Here is a 22,266-nt window from a genome sequence, read left to right as displayed (position 1 = left end):
GCGAAAGTGTGTAATTGAAAAATGTAAGTACTCTTTTCATTATATTTTTGCCCTGTGCGTTCGTTACCGAGAGTGTGATTGCGCTCGGCACGAGCCTTTTAATTTTGTATAATAGAATGCAATGAAGTGGATTCGCAATTGTAATATTCTTTTCATTTTCATTTATTTATTTACATGAAATTTAATTTGGATCAATTTTCGTTCTTACCCGGGAATTGATCCTTACGATTTTTTTATGTGAAAATGAATCGCAAGTGCAGTATTCTGTTTCATTTTTCATATATATGATATAGCATCATATTATTGGATCAAGTTTCCGTTCTTACCCGGGAATTGATCTTTTCCCCTTTAAGTTCTATGAAGTGAATCGCAAGGGCAGTATTCTGTTTCATTTTCATATTACTTTTCACTGCTGTGCGGGGGTAGGGGAAGCGAAGGTCTGCCAGGAAGTCGTCGGAAAGCTCTCCCGCGACTCCCTTGGTATCCGATTCTTCGTCTTCCTCCTGCCCCCCGCTCAGCTTCTTCGTTGTATTTTGTATTGGGGTCTTCCTTGCGTTCGGGTGGGGCATGTCTCCCCCCGTGCGTGAGGGAACCCCTCTTACTAATCTATCTATGTTACCGCAGTTGCTACATCCGTGGGAGACGACCTTGGACAGGTATGGACCACCGCGGAGGCAGGGCGTGCCTAGCATCCACGGGCTGCTGCAGCGTCTAGCGAGGTCTGGGGCGGTCTCCACTACTACCACGGCCGCTTATGCTGCTCCCCCCCCTCCTGGTCTACACTCCCCATGCTGTGTCGATGACGCCGTCTGCCGCTACTAGGGCCGCAGCCGTACCGAGGTGAGGGGTTGCCGCCGCCGCCTGTTTTCTTCGTGTTGCCTGCCCCAGACTCCGCTGTTCCCAGGCAGCTCGCCCCTGGACCGGCCGCCAGGACCCAGGTTCCGCTGCTGCCGATGATTCTACGAGGCGATCGCGGGTGGGCCTGCCGTACCTGCCGCTGATGTATTCCCGCTGTTGGCTTGGCTGTCCCTTCTGGCTACCGCTGCCGCTGTTCCTGCCGCTCCTGAGCTGGTTGCTGTTCCTGTCGCTCCTGGTTCCTGTGCCTGTCCATGCTGGTCCTGCCCACGGTGTGTCTTCCCCAGTCCCAGGTCCTTCCGGACAGGTAGCAGTCGGGCCGTGTTGCTTCGGCAATAGCCCCGGCTCCGGCCTGGATGGAGGACCTGACGACTGTCCCTGCGTGAGCTGACGAGGAAGAGGAGAAGAGGAAGCTGTCATCTTCTTCTTCATCGTCTGCTGCTGCCTCTTCCCCTTCGACTTCTAAGGCCCATAAGCCGAAGAAGAAGAAGGCTGCCTTCCCCCCCCTAAGAAGTCTCCTTCGGGAACTTCTAAGGGCCCGTCCCACCCCGGTGGGACGGGGGGTCCTTCTGCTGGTCCTCCTGCTCCTTCGGGAGCGGGGCCCGTCTCCCCTTCCGTAAGGAAGAGATAGACGGGGACCAGAGGAGTATCGGTTAGCTCTGGTACTTCCTCGCCTGGTGCTAGCGGCGATGCCGCTACGCCAGGTTCCGGCTCGGTCTCTCGTTCGCGAGAGATCCCGAGTGTACGTTCTCCCTCGGGAGACCGTGCAGCCAAGTTTCGGCGCCAGAGTTCGCTCGGTGCCAAGACGCGGCACGGAGCAGAAGGCTGGTGAGAGACGCTCAGGTGTACTCTTGCCAGGCCAGCGGCCGCTCTTGCAGCGACCAGCTGGTAACCCGGGTTTTCCCCCCTAAGAAGGCTCCTTCGGGACCTTCTAAGGGCCCGTCTCGCTCCGGCGATTCGGGGAGCTCTTCTGCTGGTCCTCCTGCTCCCTCGGGAACAGGGCCCGTCTTTTCTTCTACCAAGGAGAAGAAGACGGGGACCAGAGGAGTACCAGCTTCGGCTGGCACTTCCTCGCCTGGTTCTAGCGGTTCTGCCGCTAAACCAGGATCCGCCTCGGCTTCTCGTTAGCGAGAAGTACCGAGTGGACGGTCTCCCACGGGAGACCGTCCAGCCAAAGTCTTGACACTCGAGCTCGCTCGCCGCCAAGACCGAAGCGCGGAGCAGAAGACTGGTGAGTGTCGTGCAGACGACTCTCGCTAGGCCAGTGGACGCTCTCGCAGCGACCAGCTGGCTGCTCGGGTTTGACTGACGGTCGCTGACCAGCCACGGGTTGAGGCGAGGAAGGGGTCCCCGCGGTCGTCGGTACCAGCCACGGCTGGTACCAGCGGCTCGACGCGCCGAGAGACGCTCGCCGGTCTCACCGCGACAACGAGCCTAGCAGGTCACCTGACGCCGCTCCCATCGGGACCGGGCGGAGACGGTTAACCAGCAACAGCTCGCCTGACGCTAGAGATCAGCGTCGACGTTCTCAGCCGAGCCTCCTCGGCCCCAGGCGAGCGGCAAGGCTAGGCCTGCTGCTCGATCGCCACTGCGGGTGGACGATCAGCAGCAGCCCTCCAAGCACGCTGGTCCTGCCAGCGAGCTAGGGGGGAGCGTCAGGTCTGCCTCTCCTGTACCTTCAACCTCCTCGGGCTACACCGGGAGGAGCGAGGTACCTATGAGTGATCGCGAGAGGTGCGCCGCTCGCGATCCCGCTATGACGCCGTATGGACCAGGCACGGTTCTAGGACCGACCAGGACATACGGCGAAGTAGCGGGAGGCGACCGTCAGGGGTCTGCCGCTGTTCCTCCTTCTGAAGGAGGAGTATCTCGGGATCTGTTCTTGTTGGAGGGACTGGACGGTCCTACTCCGCAAGACACGGTTACTCCGAGATACAGAGGAATTTGCAGAAGTCATTAAGCTGATTCGTCAGCATAATGACCTTGCGGAAGGATTGCCGCTCCCACCAGCAGAGCCCACGTCTCTGCTCGAGTCGTTTTGGGGCCCGAGAGGGAACCCAAACCGACGGTGGGTCTGCCGCGATCGGAACTTGCCGATTCTGTCTCGAACCAGTCTCTCTCGTCTCCGGACAAGAAGGCTCTCTCAGTTCTGGCCGGTCGATCAAGCTACTTCCACCTCCTCTACTGCGACAGCGGCGTTTCTACGTGTCTTCGGACACCGTATTTGAATACTCCTTCGGTCCTCCTGAGAGGTTTCGACCTCGACGAGGACTGGAATGAGTCGGAGGACGGTATCGGCTCTCTCCTGTCAGGTGTCGATCAGCCCCACCCAGACGACGTTCACAGTGGCGGCAGACCCTTACCTACAGTGAGAGTTCGTAACCCTCCGCGGGAAAACGTTTTCTCCTGACGATACGTTTTCCCAGACTCTGAGAGGCCATCGCCGCAAGGCGATGGCTGTTCCTACTCTTCTCCAACTGCTAGTTCCACTGGGAAGGCGAGCGAGTATCCAATTCCTCCCCCATCATCCCTCTCTCCTTACGGTTACGAGGGAAAGGGGAGGGATCCTACAGAGATTTCTCTGTAGGATCCCACGTTCGGGACTGCGCTACCGGGGGACCTTCGGGTCCTACCTGACGTAAGCCACCCCGGTCGTTGAGGAGGAATCATGCCCCATTCTCGATTTCTACGGAATCGAGAGGACCACCAGCCGATATCGTTTGACGAATTCGGTGGGGTTTCGCAGACTGCTTAGAATTTTTACGGAATTTCTAATGCATTCAGTGTTCGAGTTTTACGATCTCCAAACACTTACGCGAGACCACGGTCCAAAGTGAGCGAGACGAGAATCCCCGATATACACGATAATCGGGAACCTCGCCTATGCTCAAATTCCTGGAATTTCTAGCATTGGGAAGAAGACTGCTTGCTGAAGAAACTATCTCACAGTAGGCGACCAACCTGGACTAGAGAAGATCGGACGGGAATATCCAGTTTGGCTTGAACTATCGTCTTAGTATTCTGTTCACCATTGAAGCTTTCCTTCGAGGAAGACTTCTCCTTCACTCTCTTTCATAGAGATCAAAGGTGATCGATCTCCAATCCTTATTTTGTTTTCTTGAAGGAAAGAATTTAGGACGGAGATCGTTGTTCAGAATCCTACAAATATACTACGTATATTAACCTCGCGACATGATTCTACTAAGCAGTTGAATTGTCCGAGGGGTAGGCGCATATCCTAGTTAATCTACGGATTGCGACTTATAAGAGAAGTATTCTAATTGAACTGCAACTCGGGGTTGCCTGCAACCTCCCAGGAGTTTTCAGTTTCAATTTTATATACTTATGGTTTTGTCACGACAACACCATTTCAACTTTTATATTTACCGAAATTCGTTTCGCCTAAATATAATTGCTCGAGCATATCTTTTATGCTCGGTAGTTCTAGCCGAACGCATTCCTTCGTGGAATAATGGATTACCTGGCAACTCAGGATGACGAGTCAGCGAGAGCTCAGGCTCAACTACTGCGTATTGAACTGCCTGATAGCAGCTCAGTATCAGCTGGGCCTCCGATATGCACGGTCATCTATGTTCTCTCTATGCCCTGCACTTTGATTGACTACCGAACCGTATCTCTGCCCAACAATCATGGACTTAGGTCTCTGATTAACGGGGATTCTCGCAATAATGAAGGACCACTACGCTGTGACGCTAGATTCCATCGCCTTCGACATTGCGAGAATTTTCAACAGAGATATCTCTTGGACTCTTTCATCTTTCTGTTTACCGCACGGTAACAGAAGTCTGTACAAGTCTCCCGCTGCATCGCACTGCGATAATGCGAATGATTTTGCAGACATTCTGAGTTTGTCTTCAAAATATCTCTTATTCGTAGGTGTACAATTGTTCATTGTTCAACCGAATTACGAGATGTGTCAGAAGACATCGCCTACTCTCCGACCTGACAGCTCTACTTCCCAAATGTTCAGCCCATGAGAAGCAGTTCTTCAGGCGGCTTTCCCCTGTGTTTTCATTACTGAAGAACGCCCCGCTTTCATTGCAACTACGACTTCTCACCGGACAGCAATGAAATAGCGGTCAGCGTTTCAGTCATTTGTAAGCACAGGTTATGAATCTTGAGAATCCTTCTCTCGATTCATCTGTGAAGACGTAGGTTGCATTCAATATCTACCTTCGTCTTCAACGTTACATAGTGTTGTTTTCTCCTTAGCTGAGATTCAACAACCATGAGATGTTTTACCTTCAGGGACCTCGGGGGGGGGTCTCTAGAAGGCAATTGACTTTTGCCTGTTGGGCACATGCCTTAGAAGAATCATCACCTCGCTGTCCGGCATTGGTGACAAACAAATACATTATTTGTTTGGTCTCTCGGCATAACCCTTTAAAGGCGAAGGTCACGTGACTTACTCGGATGCTTTTGCACAAACTTGCCTCCTACCGAACGCAGTCCAGTCGGCAGCTGTCAGAGCGTCCGAGTCAGTTACGAACTACGCTGTTGACTTAGTTCGGTTGTTACAGAGCAATCATTACTCGTTTTAATAGCTTGTCACAGTACCCATACCATTGACACCACCATGGAGTGTCGGTGTCCTATCCACTACCGAGAACTTCGCTGCATGGGGATAGGAGATGCGACCGAAGACTTCGTGGCAAACGGACAGACCAGTATGGGTACTGGACATCACCGAAGTAGAGAAGAGGGATAGGTCATGCGACTATTTCCTTCTTTTCCTCTGAGGAACTGCATGACTTCTCCTGCGAAGTCAAGCATCCAGGGGATGGGGATCCGTGACGCTCGATTTCGTACCGAACTTCGTAGCGAAGACTCAGAACCCTTCGGTCCCTGACGATTGGTTCGAGTCGTTCACAATCCCCTCCCTAATGGACTTCACCGCCTTCGATGCGAAGGAGATGCTGCCTTGTCCGCAAGAACTTCTCCGTGGCGCAGGTACTGAAGGCAGGGGTCTGGTCAACCAGACCACATGCCCTTCCTTCTACCTTCGGGATATTGCCCACAGGTCCTTGGATCTTTTTCCTTGGGACGGACCCGTGGTGGCTGCTCAACACGTTGTGTAGCGAACCCAGACCCTCGCAGGGCTGAACAGCATCGAGTCCTGGTGTGACCATAAGAATGGATGAGTGAATGAGAGTGTGACTGGCTCTCTTCCCTTTATCTTTTTCTTCCCCTCTACCTGTTGTTAGAGGGACACGGTCGTCACCCTGCTGGATAAGGACAAGATGCAGGTGAGCTACTCACAGAGCCCCATCCTTATCCCTTTCACTAGGGATAGGAGCGTATATCCACCACTTCCTCCAACAAGGGGGAGGAAGTGGATGCCAGCTTGAGACAACCCATACTTTATGTTGCCTCTTGCAAACAGGAACAAGTTCTTGCTTGCTGGTACGAAGAGATACGCTTGCCTCTCTCTTAGTACGCCGGCCCAGAGGTCCTGACCATTGATCCTGCGGTGCACACCCCGATCAATCGGACAGAGGCTTGGATCCCTCCCTCGCTCTTACGACCAGGGAGGCATTCCAGGGATGGACGAACACCAGTCTGTTCATCAAAAGACTCAGATTCCTCCCACAAGAAGTGAGTCTTCCTATTGTTAAAGGACCGATGGTTTGATTACGTATTGGAACAAATGACAATTTGTCGAAAATTGCATTTTTCCTAACTATACAAACCTGAGGTCCTTTACATATAGTCCCTCCTCATGCCACCCCTCACTCTGCGTATTTTGCATGGGCCAAAAGCAAAAGTGATTTGTTTACCTCCCAGTGTCGGACAAGCAGTTAACTACCGTTCTCCCCTTGTTCGAAGCTTACGACCGTTCCAGCTGCCGCTAGCTACTTCCTATTGTTAAAGGACCTCAGGTTTGTATAGTTAGGAAAAATGCAATTTTCGACAAATTGTCATTTTTCTTTTGGATTTCTCTTACATATCTATAATCATGGATGATTCTGAAGTTAAGAAACCTAGTTTATTTAGGGTTTGTTCAGAGAAGGAATGTAAAGTTAGGCTTCCCTAAAGCTGCATTAGATCCAATCACTCGGTATGTGCGTCTTGTAGAGGGAATGAATGCTCTTTTATTAACCCTTGCAAAGAGTGTGAGAATTTGGATGAGGATGGTTGGAAGTCTCTTTCTTCTTATGTGAGAAAAAGTTAGAGAAGGATAGGGTGTGCAAGGCTTCTTCAAAGAGTTCTAGTAGATCGAGGGTGAGTGAAGTTGACGCTGAGAATCCTGTAGTAGAAGTAGTTCCTTCTCCAGTTTCAGCCCCTGCACCCAGCTTTGAACCCGAAGATTCGTTTTCGGAAGTTGCTTCTGGGAGAGCCTCGATCAGGAGTAAGGAGAGCCTCGCTCGCTCTCGACAAGGTAAGAGTGATGATAGTGCAAGTGATCAGTGCAGTGCCCCTAGTGCAGTGGAGGGTGCGTCTGACCGGCTCACTAACGCTTCCAGGCCTAGACCTCTTCCAGACTCCCAGACCCAGTGGAGGAGGAAAGTCGAAAGCCGCAGGAAGGTTCAAGGGAGAACCCCCCAAACCGGTCAGGCATTACCCCTCGGCAGTTCCTGTTGCTCGTTCCCCAGGCTGCCTTGGATCGAACCAAGAAGGAGTTATTGCGCCAGTGCTTCTCGTCATCTTCGTCGCCTTCTCCTCAGCGTAGATGGAGCGCCTCGGAGTCGTCTCGCCCTCTCAAGAGGCCCTGGAAGGATCCTTGCGCCCTTCCTTCCAGCCCCGAATCCTTCGCGGAAGAGCCAGAAGTGGAACGCAAGAGAACCAAGATTTCGTTCGGTTACGCTTCTCCTGTTCGCTCTCGGACTTCGTCCCTGTAGAGGAGTTTAAGAGATCTCCTGCGCGCTTATCTGGCGGGTGCTCAGGCGCAGATTGCGGCTTTTAGCGGAGTCTATTGCCGGGACTTTCATCGTCGGAAGGGACGCCTCACTTCCGGTGAAGAAGTCTAAGAACGTTCCTTCGGCTAAATCTCCTTTGGCTAGAAAAGCTTTTGAGCCTGTTAGTAGGAGGTCAGAAGTGCAGGCTGGAGCTCGGGATCTTTCTCCGAGTAGGCTCTCCTCTCTTCCCAGCAAGAGTTGTGAGCATGTAAGGCGTAAGGAGCCAGACAGGCTCTCTCCTCAGGATTTCCGCTCCTCTTCAGTTAGGCGTCAAGAGCTTGACAGACGTCAAGAGCCTCGTTTTCGTCAGGAGCGAAGGAAGAGTTCTTCGCCTGGTGGCCACTCTCCTTTTGACGGACGCTCGGAGCCTAGTAGGCGTCAAGAGCCTAGTAGGCGCCAAGAGCCTAGTAGGCGCCAAGAGCCTGGTAGGCGGCAACGGAAGTTTTCTCCTCCGTTAGATCACTCCCGATTGGATAGGCGCTCAGAGCCTTGTAAGCACCGCGCTTCTGACAGGGATTCATCTGTGGATGTTTTCTCTCCCCGTGGCAGGCGTCAAGAGCCTGGCATGGGGTTTTGAGCTCAATAGGCATCAAGAGCCTGGCAGGCGTATTGAGGATGGCAGGCGCCAAGAGCCTAGCAGGCGCAGAGAGCCTGATAGGCGCTCTCCCTTATCCAGACGCTCTTCTGTGGAGTTAGAATCTGTTTCCGACAGACGGGCCTCCACTTGTAGGCGCTCTCCTAGTAGGCGCTCCCCAAGTAGGCGCTCTCCTAGCAGGCGCTCCCCAAGTAGGCTCTCTCCTGGGAGGCGCTCTCAAAGTAGGCGCTCTCCAACTAGGCGCTCTCCTAGTAGGCTCTCTCCTGGGAGGCGCTCTCAAAGTAGGCGCTCTCCTGGTAGGCGCTCTCCTGGTAGGCGCTCCCCGTGTAAGCGCTCTCCCAGTGGTTTTTCTTCCAGTAGGCGCTCGCCTAGTAGGCGCTCTCCGAACAGGCGCTCTCCGAACAGGCGCTCTCCAAGGATTAGCTCTCCTCCGGGCAGTAGAGCTTCTAGACGTCATTCTTCGGAAGAATTTGTTGGTGATTCGGAGGAAGATTTGCCCAAGGATGCTTCGGTTTCTTCGTATAAGAGACTTACAGACCTCCTCTTGCAAGATTTTGGGGAGTCTCTTTCGGCCGTTGCTCCTCCGTCTCCTCCGTCCTTATTTTCAACGACCAATACGGCTAAGAAGTCTTCAGTCGTTAAGATGAAGCCTACAGTGTCTATGAAGAAGGCTCGGAAGAACTTTGACGACTGGTTGCTTTCAAAAGAAGAGAAAGGCAAGACAGTTTTTTTCTTTTCCCCCGTCCAAGCTGACGGGTAAGATGGGGTTATGGTACGAGTCAGAGAGCCCTTGGGTCTAACTCTTCCCTCTTCTGCAGACTCGGACTTCTCTTCGTTGGTTGATTCCGCACGTCGCTCTGGCGCTGAATTCTGCGAAGACGACGTGGGGTATGAGCGAGTTGGATCACCTTCTGAAGGGAAATGTTCCGAGTCTTAGAAGTTTTTAACTTTCTTGACTGGACCCTTGGAGTGTTGGCTAAGAGGACTCAAGAGCAAGACACTCTTTCGCCTGAAGACCTCCACGCAGTTCTGTCTTGCATGGACAAGGCAGTGAGAGACGGTTCCGGGGAAATTGCTTCACTTTTTGGTGCAGGAATGGTAAAGAAGAGGGCCGTTTTCTGCTCTTTTCTTACTAAGGCGGTTTCTCACGCACAGAGAGCTTCCTTGCTGTATTCACAGCTTTCCCCGCAACTCTTCCCCAAGAAGACTATAATGATATCTCCAGCTCGTTATCAGCAAAAGCGACGCAGGATAGCTAGCTCGCTCGGCTAGAATTCCGAAACCTTCGTTTCAGCAGAAGACGAAGAAAGAGGCTCAAAGTAGGCAAGAACCCTTTCGAGGAGGACCTTCGTCTCGCTCTTCTTCTCCAGAGGTTCGAGACCACCTAGAAGAGGAAGGACCTTCTCCCGGTCTATTAGGGCCAAGAAGTAGTTCGTGTGTCCTCCAGACAACTGTGGGTGCCAGACTTCTGAACTTTGCAGATGTCTGGGCACGAAAGGGGGCGGACAACTGGTCCCTCGCGATCATCAAGAGGGATACCTCATTCCCTTTATCTCGAGACCACCCTTGACCACCACTCCAAGGGCACTGGTGGCCAAATACAAAGACCCACTAATGAATCAAGCCCTCGCTCTAGCGGTAGAGCTGATGTTAGAGAAAGAGGCAATAGAGATGGTTCAGGACCCTCTTTCAGCGGGGTTCTACAACCGTCTGTTCCTAGTTCCCAAGAACTCAGGAGGATGGAGACCGGTTCTGGACGTGAGCGCCCTGAATGTCTTTGTGAAGAAGAGGAAGTTCGCTATGGAGACGACGTCATCAGTTTTAGCAGCTCTTCGTCCCGGGGACTGGATGGTGTCGCTGGACCTTCAGGACGCTTACTTCCATGTACCGATCCATCCTTCTTCTCGCAAATTTCTCAGATTCATGTTGGGGAGGGAACGTTTTTCAGTTCAGGGCCCTATGCTTCGGCCTTTCCACGGCCCCCCAAGTATTCACAGGACTGATGAAGAACGTTGCCCAGTGGCTTCATCTCGAGGGAGTGAGGATTTCCCTCTACTTGGACGATTGGCTTATCAGGGCCAAATCCAAGGAGAAATGTCTGGAGGACTTACGAGTGACGTTGGATCTAGCAGCTTCTCTGGGTTTGCTAGTGAATTTCGAGAAGTCACAGCTAATCCCCAGTCAAGAGCGTATCTATCTGGGGATTCTGATGGCTTCTCAGGTTTTTCGGGCGTATCCGTCCCCAGAGAGGATAACCCGAGGTTTGGAGAAGGTAGCAATCTTTCTAGAGAAAGATGTATGCACAGTGAGGGAGTGGATGAGTCTGTTGGGGACACTCTCCTCGCTGGAGCAATTCGTTTCTCTAGGAAGGTTGCACCTCAGACCCTACAGTTCTTCCTGACGAGGAACTGGGATCGGAAATCTCAAGGTCTGGACTTTGCGTTCAAGATTTCGCAAGAGATAAAGGAGGATCTACGTTGGTGGCTAGACCCTCTATTGTTCAAGGAAGGCCTTTCCTTGCAGGTTCGGAACCCCAACCTAGTGTATGCAGACGCTTCGGACAAAGGTTGGGGAGCTACTCTCGGGTCGAGAGAAGTGTCAGGCACCTGGATGGGGGATCAGGTGTCCTGGCACATCAACAAGAAGGAGCTAACAGCGATTTGGTTAGCTCTCAAGACCTTCGAACCCCTCGTAAAAGGGAAATATGTTCAGATCAACTCCGACAACACTACAGCCCTGGCTTACATTCGGAAACAGGGGGGGACTCACTCTTTCTCCCTGTACGAGACAGCGAGATCGCTCCTCTTGTGGTCAGAGGAAAGGAACATAAGGCTTCTCACCAGGTTCGTACAGGGAGAAAGAAATGTCAGAGCGGATCTGCTAAGCAGAAGGAATCAAGTCCTTCCCTCAGAGTGGACTCTACACGCGGACGTATGCCAGGAGCTGTGGAGGACGTGGGGCAGGCCCCATCTCGATCTATTTGCGACCTCCAGGAATGCGCGGATAGATCTATACTGCTCCCCTATTGCAGACCCAAGAGCAGTGGCAATAGATGCATTCCTGATGGATTGGAGGAATCTGGATCTTTACGCGTTCCCGCCTTTCAAGATTATAGGGGAAACGTTAAGGAAATTCGCAGCGTCAGAGGGAACAAGGATGACGTTGATAGCTCCGTTCTGGCCCGCCCACGACTGGTTCACAGAGGTTACTGGAATGGCTGGTGGATGTCCCAGATCCCTACCTCTAAGAGTCGATCTGCTCAAACAGCCCCACTTCGACAGGTTTCACAAAAACCTCCCCGCTCTCAGTCTGACTGGATTCAGACTATCAAGAGTCTCGTCAGAGCTAAGGGCTTTTCGGCAAAGTCTGCAAGGGCTATTGCCAATGCACGTAGACCTTCCACATCTAGAGTCTACCAGTCGAAGTGGGATGTTTTTCGACGCTGGTGCAGGACTCATAAAGTTTCCTCCTCCAGTACCTCTGTGACTCAGATTGCAGATTTCCTTATCTTCCTGAGGGAAAAATGCGGATTGGTTGTCTCCACCATCAAGGGATACAGGAGCATGCTTTCCTCAGTTTTTCGTCATAGAGGATTAAACATATCTGAGGACAAGGACCTCCATGATTTAATCAGATCGTTTGAAACGGTTAAAAGAACCTCCTCCTTAGTGCCTAGCTGGAATCTAGATGTCGTGCTGCTCTTCCTGAGGTCCTCAAGGTTCGAACCTCCCCATGCTGCTTTGTTCAGAGACTTCGATGAAGACTCTTTTTCTCTGTGCGTTAGCGTCAGCGAAGAGGGTCAGCGAGCTGCAGGCTCTAGAAGGTGAGGTAGGTTTCCAAGGAGGCTCCGCGGTTTGCTCTTTTCTTCCGGCTTTCCTAGCCAAGAATGAAAACCCTTCTTCGCCGTGGCCCAGGAGCTTTGAAATCAAAAGCTTATCCTCCTTAGTTGGGACAGAAGAGGAGAGATCTCTTTGCCCGGTGAGAAGCCTGAAATATTATCTTCAGAGGAAGAAAAGACTTGCTGCTAATGAGAGCAATCTATGGTGCTCTGTAAGGGACCCCAGTAGGCCCTTATCTAAAAATGCACTCTCATTCTTTATCAGGAATATTATTAGAGAAGCACACACTTCTTGCAATCAGCAACAGTTTAACCTTCTGAAAGTCAAGGCGCACGAAGTACGGGCCATCGCGACGTCTTTGGCTTTCAAGAAGAATTTTGTATTACAAAACCTTATGAAGGCCACTTTTTGGAGGTGTGAATCAGTCTTCTCTAATCACTACCTAAGGGACGTATCGATTACGTATGATAAGTGTTTTGGGCTAGGCCCTTACGTATCGGCGGATTCAGTGCTGGGGCAGGGAGCTGAAACACATCCTTTTTAATCCTTTTTCCCTGTTAGTTTTAAGTTTGAGTTTTTTGGTTGTACGAAGGAGGTTGCAGGAGGCAGCTCCTTCTTTCGTATACTAATGTTAGTATTTGGTTAGGTGATCGGTTGTGCTTGAGGCTCCTTGCAATTGGTAGTGATAGGCTCTGGCATGTAAGCGGGTTGATCCCCATTGACCAGATCCTGCTTGGGTTCTGCCAAGTAAGTGGACTCAGTTCCCATTGGTAGACCCAAAGAGTTCTTCAGCCATAGGTCACGCCCTCGCTGAGACTCTTTAGGTCAACCAGACTAATAGACGAACTAATCAAGTCTTCTGCCTAAATCAATTGTAGAACAGAGGTTTTATATTATGTATTCCTTTAACATGTGTTGTCCCCACTTTCTAAGTAAGTATGTGTCTCTTTCCCTCCACCAAGGGTGTCAATCAGCTAAGTATATATCTGGCAGGGAAGTTCATGTACAAAAATGATATTGTTAGTATACAATAAAGTTTTGTACATACTTACCTGGCAGATATATACGATTGATGGCCCGCCCAGCCTCCCCTCAGGAGACAGGTGGAAGAAAATAACCTGACAAGAAAGGGGGACTGGTTCTTACACCCACCTCCCAGCGGCGGGTAAGGTAGATCACCTGACCTACCTGTAGCGTGTGCCGCGAGTTTTGAATTTTCTGTCGTGACGTCAGAGACCTAAGCTAAGTATATATCTGCCAGGTAAGTATGTACAAAACTTTATTGTATACTAACAATATCATTTTTATTGAGTTTTTCATCAAAAAACCTTTAAATATTGATTATTTTGCCTTTTGAGTCATTTCTCCCGTTGGATTGGCATTGTAACCCTAGAACATGCATTGTAAACCTGGAAATACTTTCTGATGAATATAATTGAAAAGTGTCATAACCTTTCTGATGAATATAATTGAAAAGTGTCAAAACCTTAGAATGTCATAAGCCGAAACCATTATAAACCGGGGACTGACGTATGTAATAATGTTTAAGGGGGTAGAATAGTCCTGTCAATGTGGGAATCAGCTATGTAATTAGTACTTGTTAAGTTGCTTATATAAAATTGACATTTTTTAATACAATAAGATTTATATATACGTACTATTTACCAATTAATTACAGAATGGGAGCCCACTCACCTCCCCTCACATGGACATTGTGCATAAGCAAATTGGAGCTACCACAATTTTCAAATTTTAACTGTAGATACTAGAAACTGATAGCTATGTCATTTCTTGGTAAGTGTATATATAAAATCTTATTATAAAAATGTCATTTTACAGTGAGAGGGTTTGTATAAAAACTTGTTTTATTTTGAAACATTGTTTCATCTCTGCTCTCCACTCAGTTTCACACTCACTTGTGGCACATAAGATTAGTCAATTGCCAGCATCCATGTTGTAACAGTGTACATACTATCAGTAGGATTCAGTTGCAATACCACATTTGTATTCTTTGTTGGGACAGGTCATCAAGTATAATATAAATTGAAATGAGTCAATAAGTTCATTATAAAATATATTTTACTACGATACTGTCGTTAAAAGAATTGCCACCTAGTGTGCTGTAACTAATAAAACATACTGGTGGAAGTAATTCTCAACAGACTTTTATAAATGTCACTTTAGGCCCATAGCTGCATTCCCTTGTATGTACTTATTACTTTCCATTTATTTCCTTTTGACTCTTCAAAATTTTTCCCTCATTAAAAACTAATCCAGTTTTCCCACCGATGTTGAGTCAAGAAATGTGAATTAAATCATGTTAACAACCTCAGTGATATTACAGTAATAATCTAAATAATTCAGTTTGATATTTAAACAAGTTTATTAATAAAGTATATAATTCCTTTTTACAGATGTAGCCAAGAGCCAGAAGAGGTGTCTCTTACCATTGGATGAAGGACCTTGCTTTGGAGCCCTACCATATTTCTTCTACAACAAAGTCACTGGAAAGTGTGAGAGGTTCACGTACGGAGGGTGCCAAGGAAATGCGAACAGATTCTTTTCCATTGAGGAGTGCCAAGAAACATGTGCCGGCATTGCTCCAGCAACTGGTACTTTCATAAGATTTGCATAAAGTTCTTCATTTGGAGTGATGCTTGAAGCATGAAGTAAAATCACTTCATTAAAGGTTTAGGGTTATTCCTATGTGTAGACTTGAGCATGTTTGCTGTCACAGTTTCTACAAATACATTTCTGGTATGAGTAGTAAAGCATGATAAGACAGTAGGTACCCAGTACAGTAGTAAGAAACACAAAATGAGTTTTATATTGCTAATTAAGCAGACTGTTTTTGTAGCTGGTAAATTATGTGAATCAGTTGCTTCCAGTAGAATATAAAGAACCTTGTATGATAACACCAAGGGGTAATTAGTGCATGGATATTGTCCTTAACCACAATGATAAATTGTCATTGTAGACTGTGACAGTTAATTCTGTATAGCATTAGGAGACTTTGTATAGAATTAGGAAAAAGAGTTTTGTACAACACCAGTTATAGATTTATACTGGTACTATGGATGTTTCACATACCTGCAGATCATCAGCAGTAGAGTATTTACCAAGTTTAAGGTAACTTTTGATAAATGTTACCATAAGCCTCATGGTCAGAAAGTTGAATTGTAGTTCTTTGTTGTTTTTGTACTAAAAAACTTTGTAATGTGAATGATCCATAGGTCTTTGTTGTACAATGGTTATAAAATATCTGGCAAATTGAATAAAGTATTATACTTGTAGTGCAATAATTTTTATAATTAAAGGAAGGACATTTTGTGCATGAAATTTGTAGAAAACTGTGACAAAAAAACTTTTTTTTTTTTTAGGAGTTTTCTTTCGAAACTGACAATATCAGATTAGTGGAAGTTCACTGTACATTTATATTAAAGACAATTTCATTGCATGTGGACATAGCTACATAAACTACTAGCTGTACAGTACTTAGTACGTACTTACAAAAAATTATTTACCGCAATTAGCAAGAGCATGACACATTGCTTACAGAAGCTAAATCCTAATTTGACTTTATATTTGCTCATTTTGTAGTAGAATGGAATAAAGGTACGTATTTTGGCATCAGATTTATCCCCTGCCCCTGTTGTCATCTTTGGCTTGATTAATGAATTGGGGTGGAGATCTGTTTAGTAAGTACATGCTAAAGATTTAGTTGACCTGGAAGTTAAGAATTGACTTTTGCTTAGAAAATTCAGGCATTATATCTAGATGAGTTTAGAAGTTGGGTAAGTTAAGATGACATTTTATATCTTAAATTTATAATGATTACTGTGTGGTATTTATCATTTTCTTCAGTCATATCCAATATTTATTTAGTTTTAGGAGGTACAACATCACTCCCTCTTTCTGATTGGTAAAAGTCAAAATTTTTATGAAAAGAGAAATAAGAACTGCATACTTTTAGCAACTAAAAATACGTATTAGCTTTCCTGTTTGTGCTATTGAGGTGGACAGTGAATGAATGAACAACTCACACTGACTGGTTGTGCCTGTGAGGATGGACTGTGAACAAATGCATGTGCACATGCAGCCAATGGTTTCCTCTTTGAGCATCATGATAGGAAGCGATGCATACTTGCTGTCAGTTTTTTCAAAAAGAATTTTGGGTTATTTATGTTTGAAAAGAAACAATGTTTATGTGTTTTATGTTGCATAGGTTGTGCATACAGCATTTTACATATTTAGCATAAATAGGTAAAGATAATGGTATATTTTAGAAGCAATTTATTTTGCAGATATATATCTGAATTCTAATGTTAAGTGAATCAATATTTTAAATTGATTGGTGATTATGAAATAATGTTTAGGATGTGCTGTTAAGTGCCTTACATAGTATGGAATTTTGCTAACTACATATAAGCTATGCAAGTTACTAAGCTAGCACTAGGGTACCCTGTTGTGTAGGTTACATGTCAGTGTTTGTTACTTAACAGCATTTTGAAAAAAAAAAAAAAGAACAGACCCTCCTCAAGCTGTCTGTTTAGTTGAGGTACCACAGTAATTAAGAAATTGGATCAAGGAAAAAAGTAATAGACACAAAAAATATAAAAATCTGTATCCAGTCAAGGCAGAGATGTCTAGATTCTCCCTGTGACCTCCCTTAGAGTTCAGTGACACTGTTCTTCATTATCATTATCTTGAATGACAATGAGTAGTGGGGCAGTCAGAGTGGAAATTAGGTTAGGTTAGGAGATTGAAGTGATTATGCTTCATGTTCATTTGTAAATATTTGTGTTCTGCAGCTATAATTGCAGTACCATTACTAACAATCTTTATAAACTAGTAAGTCATTACTTAAAAAGCAGTAAGTATGTTGCATGGCTAGGCTACAGCTTAACATCTGTTCTTATATCTTTGTGGTTTCAGTGGAAGGAAATTTGTATTTTTTTTATTAGGTACATGCCAATGCTTCAAAATTCATGAAATTTATTAATGTTGGCATGGCAGATAAGGCATACCAATTTTGTACCTTTAACGGTGAAGCTTTTTCCCATTACATATATTTGTTAAAGGAATTTTTTGTACTAAATTTTATATATTATATGTAAACCATTGCCTTAACAGTTCTCACTTAATACAAAAAGATGATTTATTAAATCAGTATGGGCTGACACAGAAGTTAATGTAGTGGGAAATGTTCAAAGGGATTTTCTGTTTACCAGCTTGCTACACATTAGACTTACTTGGTAGGTATGAGTGTTTGAACAAGGCTAAAATAGCCCAAAAGTAAGTGACGTTCTCCTTGACTAAAGAAGATATAAAAGAATAGAGTTTAAGCCTGATTGATACTGAAAACTTTGAGACTAAGTGGTAAATTTAAAGAGTGACAAACCAAAATTGGCAGCAGTCTCTCATAGATTTGGTAGCATTTTCAGTTAAATCCCAACAAGACGTAAATGTGGGAATGGCAAAGGATTCCACGAGTGTGGATTACCTGGCAGTTGAGTTTATTGATGAAGTCTTAGCAAAAGAAGGGTATATGCCAGTGTGCATAATTTTTAAATGAACACTTCACTGACGCAGATGAGGACACAATTGCTAAAATAACTGTAGTTTTACAAATAAGTCTATTAGAGAAATTCATGAAGGTGTCATAGTGAGGGGATTGGTTGTTTTAGATTATGAGGGAAGCCTTTCCTGCTAAAGTCGCTGCAAATAAGTTTCTTTGTAGAGAATCTCATGAGCCTGAACGTGGGGAGGACTAGCCAGTGTGTGAATGTGTTTTTGGGGTTGGGCAGAAGCTATTGCATCATTTGAATTGTGGATATAACATGTCTTACAGACCTTGAAGACCCATTAAAAGGTTGTAGTATTCCAACTCACTTCAAAATAAGTAGAGCTTTTCAAATCACAAGAGATCATATAGCCGAAAATTAATTGAAACTTAAATAACCTAATCATAGCCTAAGTTCTATACTACGACACCCAGGTTACTTCACTCATTCTAAATAACACTCAAGACATTATATTGCATCGTGAAAATAATAAGGTAGATAACTGATGTGAAATTACTGTTATGTAATATGAATGGCTGACTCATTAGTCCTAGCCTGAATTGTCTGAGATCGTCATTAACACAATCTCTATTTCGTAACCCTCATCTAAATGACACAAGAAATTCTCCTTATTCTTAGATATGCATATCTCCTAAAGAAATTTCCCTAAAAGGGATTTTGACGAAGGAAAAATCTATTTCTGGGGAGAGACCTGTGTCGCCCGGTGAAATGGATCCTGCTATCCACTTTTCTGATATAAATAGTTTCTAAATATACCAGAGAAAAAGCTAGCATTGGTATGCAGAGGTTACTACCCTCGCGCGAGCACCCAAATGGCGTTAAAGTTCAGGGCGTGTGAAAGCCACTATTCACAGGTCTCCTGCCATTTAGAGTATTCCCTCTCAAAACCCACATATGGGGTGAGCCGTGCCAACGGCTACACTCACACTTCCTCAGTACTACCATTACTAATGCCCGATGCGAGCGCCCTCTCTCAATCCTTGCTGTGTTAGATACCTGGCTTGGATAGGTGTAGGGAAGGGAAGACTATGAAAGGGGTCGGGTTCACCGGGTGACACAGGTCTCTCCTCAGAAATAGATTTTTCCTTCGTCAAAATCCCTTTTCTGGGTCGACCTGTGTTCACCAGTGAAATCTTACTAGAGAATACCATCCAAGCCAATGAATAAAAGTAAACTTAAGGGGAGAAATGAAATGGACTTTATTCAAATATAAGTTTACTTAATGTAAAAGATTTCAGTAACGATAGAAAACTTAACATATTAATACTTAATAACTAGGACTTAAGCTATGGCTTAGAAATAATTATACTTAATGGTAATACAAAAGGAATTTTTATACAGGTATCATGCAAGGAATTTTGATACAAAATTCTGGATATGTACCATCCGGATTATAAAACTCGTCCGGAACTAATAAAATATGTACAAAATATGTGGCAGAGTGACGCCGGGTTCTCCCCATACCGAGGAGAGAGGCATCGTGGCGAGTACTAGTGAGGCAGGTAGAAAGGAAGGGGGGGGCAGAAGATTAAGAAATGTTATTTGGGGGAGACTAGACTCCCTGCAGCTATAGTTGAATATTTTAGAGATTGCAAATTCTTTAGATAGTGGCGTTTGAAAACTGTTGGAGATTTCCAACCCGTGTATTTTTTAAGGTCCTCAAAGTTCATATTTTGAAAATAATTAATTGATGTAGCCACTGCCCGGATGTCATGAACATGTGGAAATGACTCCGGGTTGGCTTGTTTTATAAAGTAGACTATCTGCTGTCTAATACCTTTGATAGAGATCGTGCCACCATGTTCTCTAATAAAGAGAGGACCTGACGACTTTGTGGAGGTCCTGGCTAAAAAGGACTTAAGAGTTGCAACAGGACATAGAGATGTGTCCTGAGGCAGGGGAATAATCTTCCAAGGAGACCACCTATTTTGGGGGTCTTCATTTTTTGCCAGGAAACTCCGGTCTGGGGAGAGTAGCACTTCCCCTGATGGGAGGAAATCTATGTTTTCTGGGTTACGTGAGAGAGCCAAAAGTTCAGAAATTCTGGCACCTGAGGCCATAGCCGTTAGGGACAAGGTTTTCCTTAGAAGAGTGATATATGCGCAAGATTCATTAGCAGTGTCTGACGCCAGTTTAAGTACATCATTTAAGAACCAAGTGACCTTTTGTGGACGGACAGTTGGTCTAAGGCGTGCACATGCTTTTGGAATGGAAGAGAAATATGTATCTGACAAATCTATTTTGAAGCCGACTTGAAAGATCTTCTTCAAGGCTGATTTTATTGTCGTAATAGTACTGGCGGCTAGGCCCTTTTCGAATAAAGTTCTGAAAAACGAGATGGCCAGATTTGGGGTCATTTTATGGGTATCTGAATGTTTTAAAAATTCAGCTAACTTTTTAACAGCTGAATCATATTGTCTAAGTGTTGAATCTCTTTTGTCTGATTCTATGAATATGATATTACACGGATCAATACTTGCATCTTCTTGGGCCGCAAACTTCATGAAATCCATAAAGTTAGGGTTTGGAGAATTCTTGAGGAAGCTGACACAGTTCGAGTTTGTACTACATGTGTCGGTTCCGGGCGAGGGATCCATCTGGGATGGAGCTTCAGCTCTAGAAGGAGCGGAAACCAGTTGCTTTTGGGCCAGTTGGGAGCCACTAGAGCTACTTGTCCTGTGAAGGAATGTAGCTTGTGCAACACCTTCATCAGGAGATTCACCAGAGGGAACAGGTAAATCTTCTGCCAGTGGTTCCAATTTATGGCTAATGCGTCTGTGGCATAGGCTAGAGGGTCCAGATTGGGAGCCACGTAGCATGGTAGCTTGTTGTTGGACTCTGTTGCGAATAAATCCACTTGCAGGCCGGGGATTTGACTGGAAATCCACTGGAATGAATTCATGTCTAGGGACCATTCTGACTAGCGGAGTGGTCCTGTAGAGAGCGTCCGCGATCACATTCCTGACTCCTGCCAGATGAGTTGGTGACAGGTGCCAGTGCTTCTTTGCTGCCAAGGTAAATATTGCTACTAGTACATGATTCAATTTGCTTGTTCTGGAGCCCCCTCTGTTTAGGCAATGGACTACCACTAGGCTGTCCGAGACTATCCTCACATGGTTGTTTTTGGGTGGTGATAACTTTCTCAGAGTTAGAAAAACTGCCATGGCTTCCAATATATTGATGTGGAATTGGTGGAAAGTGTTTGACCATGTTCCCTGAGTTTTCTTGTGCTGAGAGTATCCCACCCAACCCCTCAGTGACGCGTATGTATGAATCGTCACAGATGGGGGAGGGAAGTACAGTGGCACTGACTTGGTTAAATTCTTGAGTTTCGACCATGGGTGAAGTCTCTCTGCCAGTACGGATGGAATTACTGAGAGTTTGTCTCTGAGGTGATTGTTGGCTCTCTTCTTCCAGACACGATTGATATCTTTCAATCTGGCTTTCCGTAGGACGTCTGTTACTGACACAAATTGTAGTGAACCGAGGATCCTCTCTTGGGTACGTCGAGACGCCTTTTTGTTCATAAGAAATCATTTTGTAGCCGTTGCTATCTCCTTGGCCTTTTTGGGTGGAAGGGATAGCTTGTGGTTCTCCAGGTCCCATTGGATTCCCAGCAATTAGAAGTGGGAAGCTGGTTCCAGCCGTGACTTTTCCTTGTTTATTTGAAATCCTAGAAGCTCTAAGAGTTCTATGACTTTGGCAGTTACCTGTGGCATTCCTAGACTGTGGTTGCCCAAATGTGCCAGTCGTCTAGGTAGGCTACCAGCATTATTCCTTGGGTCCTGAGTTCCGGAACTATTGTCTCTCCTAGTTTGGTGAAAATTCTGGGCGCGATGTTGAGCCCGAATGGCATGACTTTGAATGAATACGCCTTGTTGCCTAGTCGGAAGCCTAGGTATGGAGAGAAGTTCCTTGCTATCAGAACATGATAGTAAGGGTCTGTAAGATCTATAGAGGTGGTGACAGCCCCACAGGGAAGTAAGGTCCGCACCTGCGAGACTGTCAGCATGCGGAACTTGTCGCAAAGAATGTAAGAATTGAGTTTGGACAAGTCTAGAATGACTCTTCTTTTGAATGAGTTCTTCTTTGGGACAGTGAACAGACGTCCTTGAAATTTTAGGCTCTTCACTCTCTTTATGGCTTTCTTCTGCAAGAGATCTTTGGTGTACACTTCCAAGTCCTTTGTTGGAGTCTGGAAGAAGTTCACTGGTGGTGGTGGGAATCCTCCCTTCCACTTCCAACCCAGGCCCTTGGAGATTATGCTGTATGCCCAAGGGCTGAAAGTCCAATGATCTCGGAACCAGTATAGCCTCCCTCCTACCTGATACTTCTCACTGGTTGGTTTTGGGTTTATAGCCCCTGCCTCCGCGGAATCCCCTGCCTCTTGACCCACTACGTAGCCGGGAGTGGCCTCTGGCTCTACTACTACCAGCATGCTGGTTGTAGCCGCGAAAGGAACTGCTGGCTTCATA

General features: G+C 46.3%; 1 protein-coding gene across 4 annotated transcripts in view; it reads left to right on the top strand.

Moving 5' to 3' along the window:
- LOC135210053 (kielin/chordin-like protein) overlaps positions 1 to 22,266 on the top strand; it is a 100,632-nt gene that overhangs the window by 45,176 nt on the left and 33,190 nt on the right. For all 4 annotated transcript variants that reach the window (XM_064242845.1, XM_064242847.1, XM_064242846.1 and 1 more), the window contains exon 13: positions 14,621 to 14,818. In XM_064242845.1, coding sequence (XP_064098915.1) covers positions 14,621 to 14,818 — 198 coding nt within the window. The remainder of the gene's footprint in view (positions 1 to 14,620; positions 14,819 to 22,266) is intronic.

This window comes from Macrobrachium nipponense, chromosome 39, assembly GCF_015104395.2.
Source record: "Macrobrachium nipponense isolate FS-2020 chromosome 39, ASM1510439v2, whole genome shotgun sequence".
NCBI classification, from domain to species: Eukaryota; Metazoa; Arthropoda; class Malacostraca; order Decapoda; family Palaemonidae; genus Macrobrachium; species Macrobrachium nipponense.
This window is presented reverse-complemented; position numbering and strand designations above follow the sequence as displayed.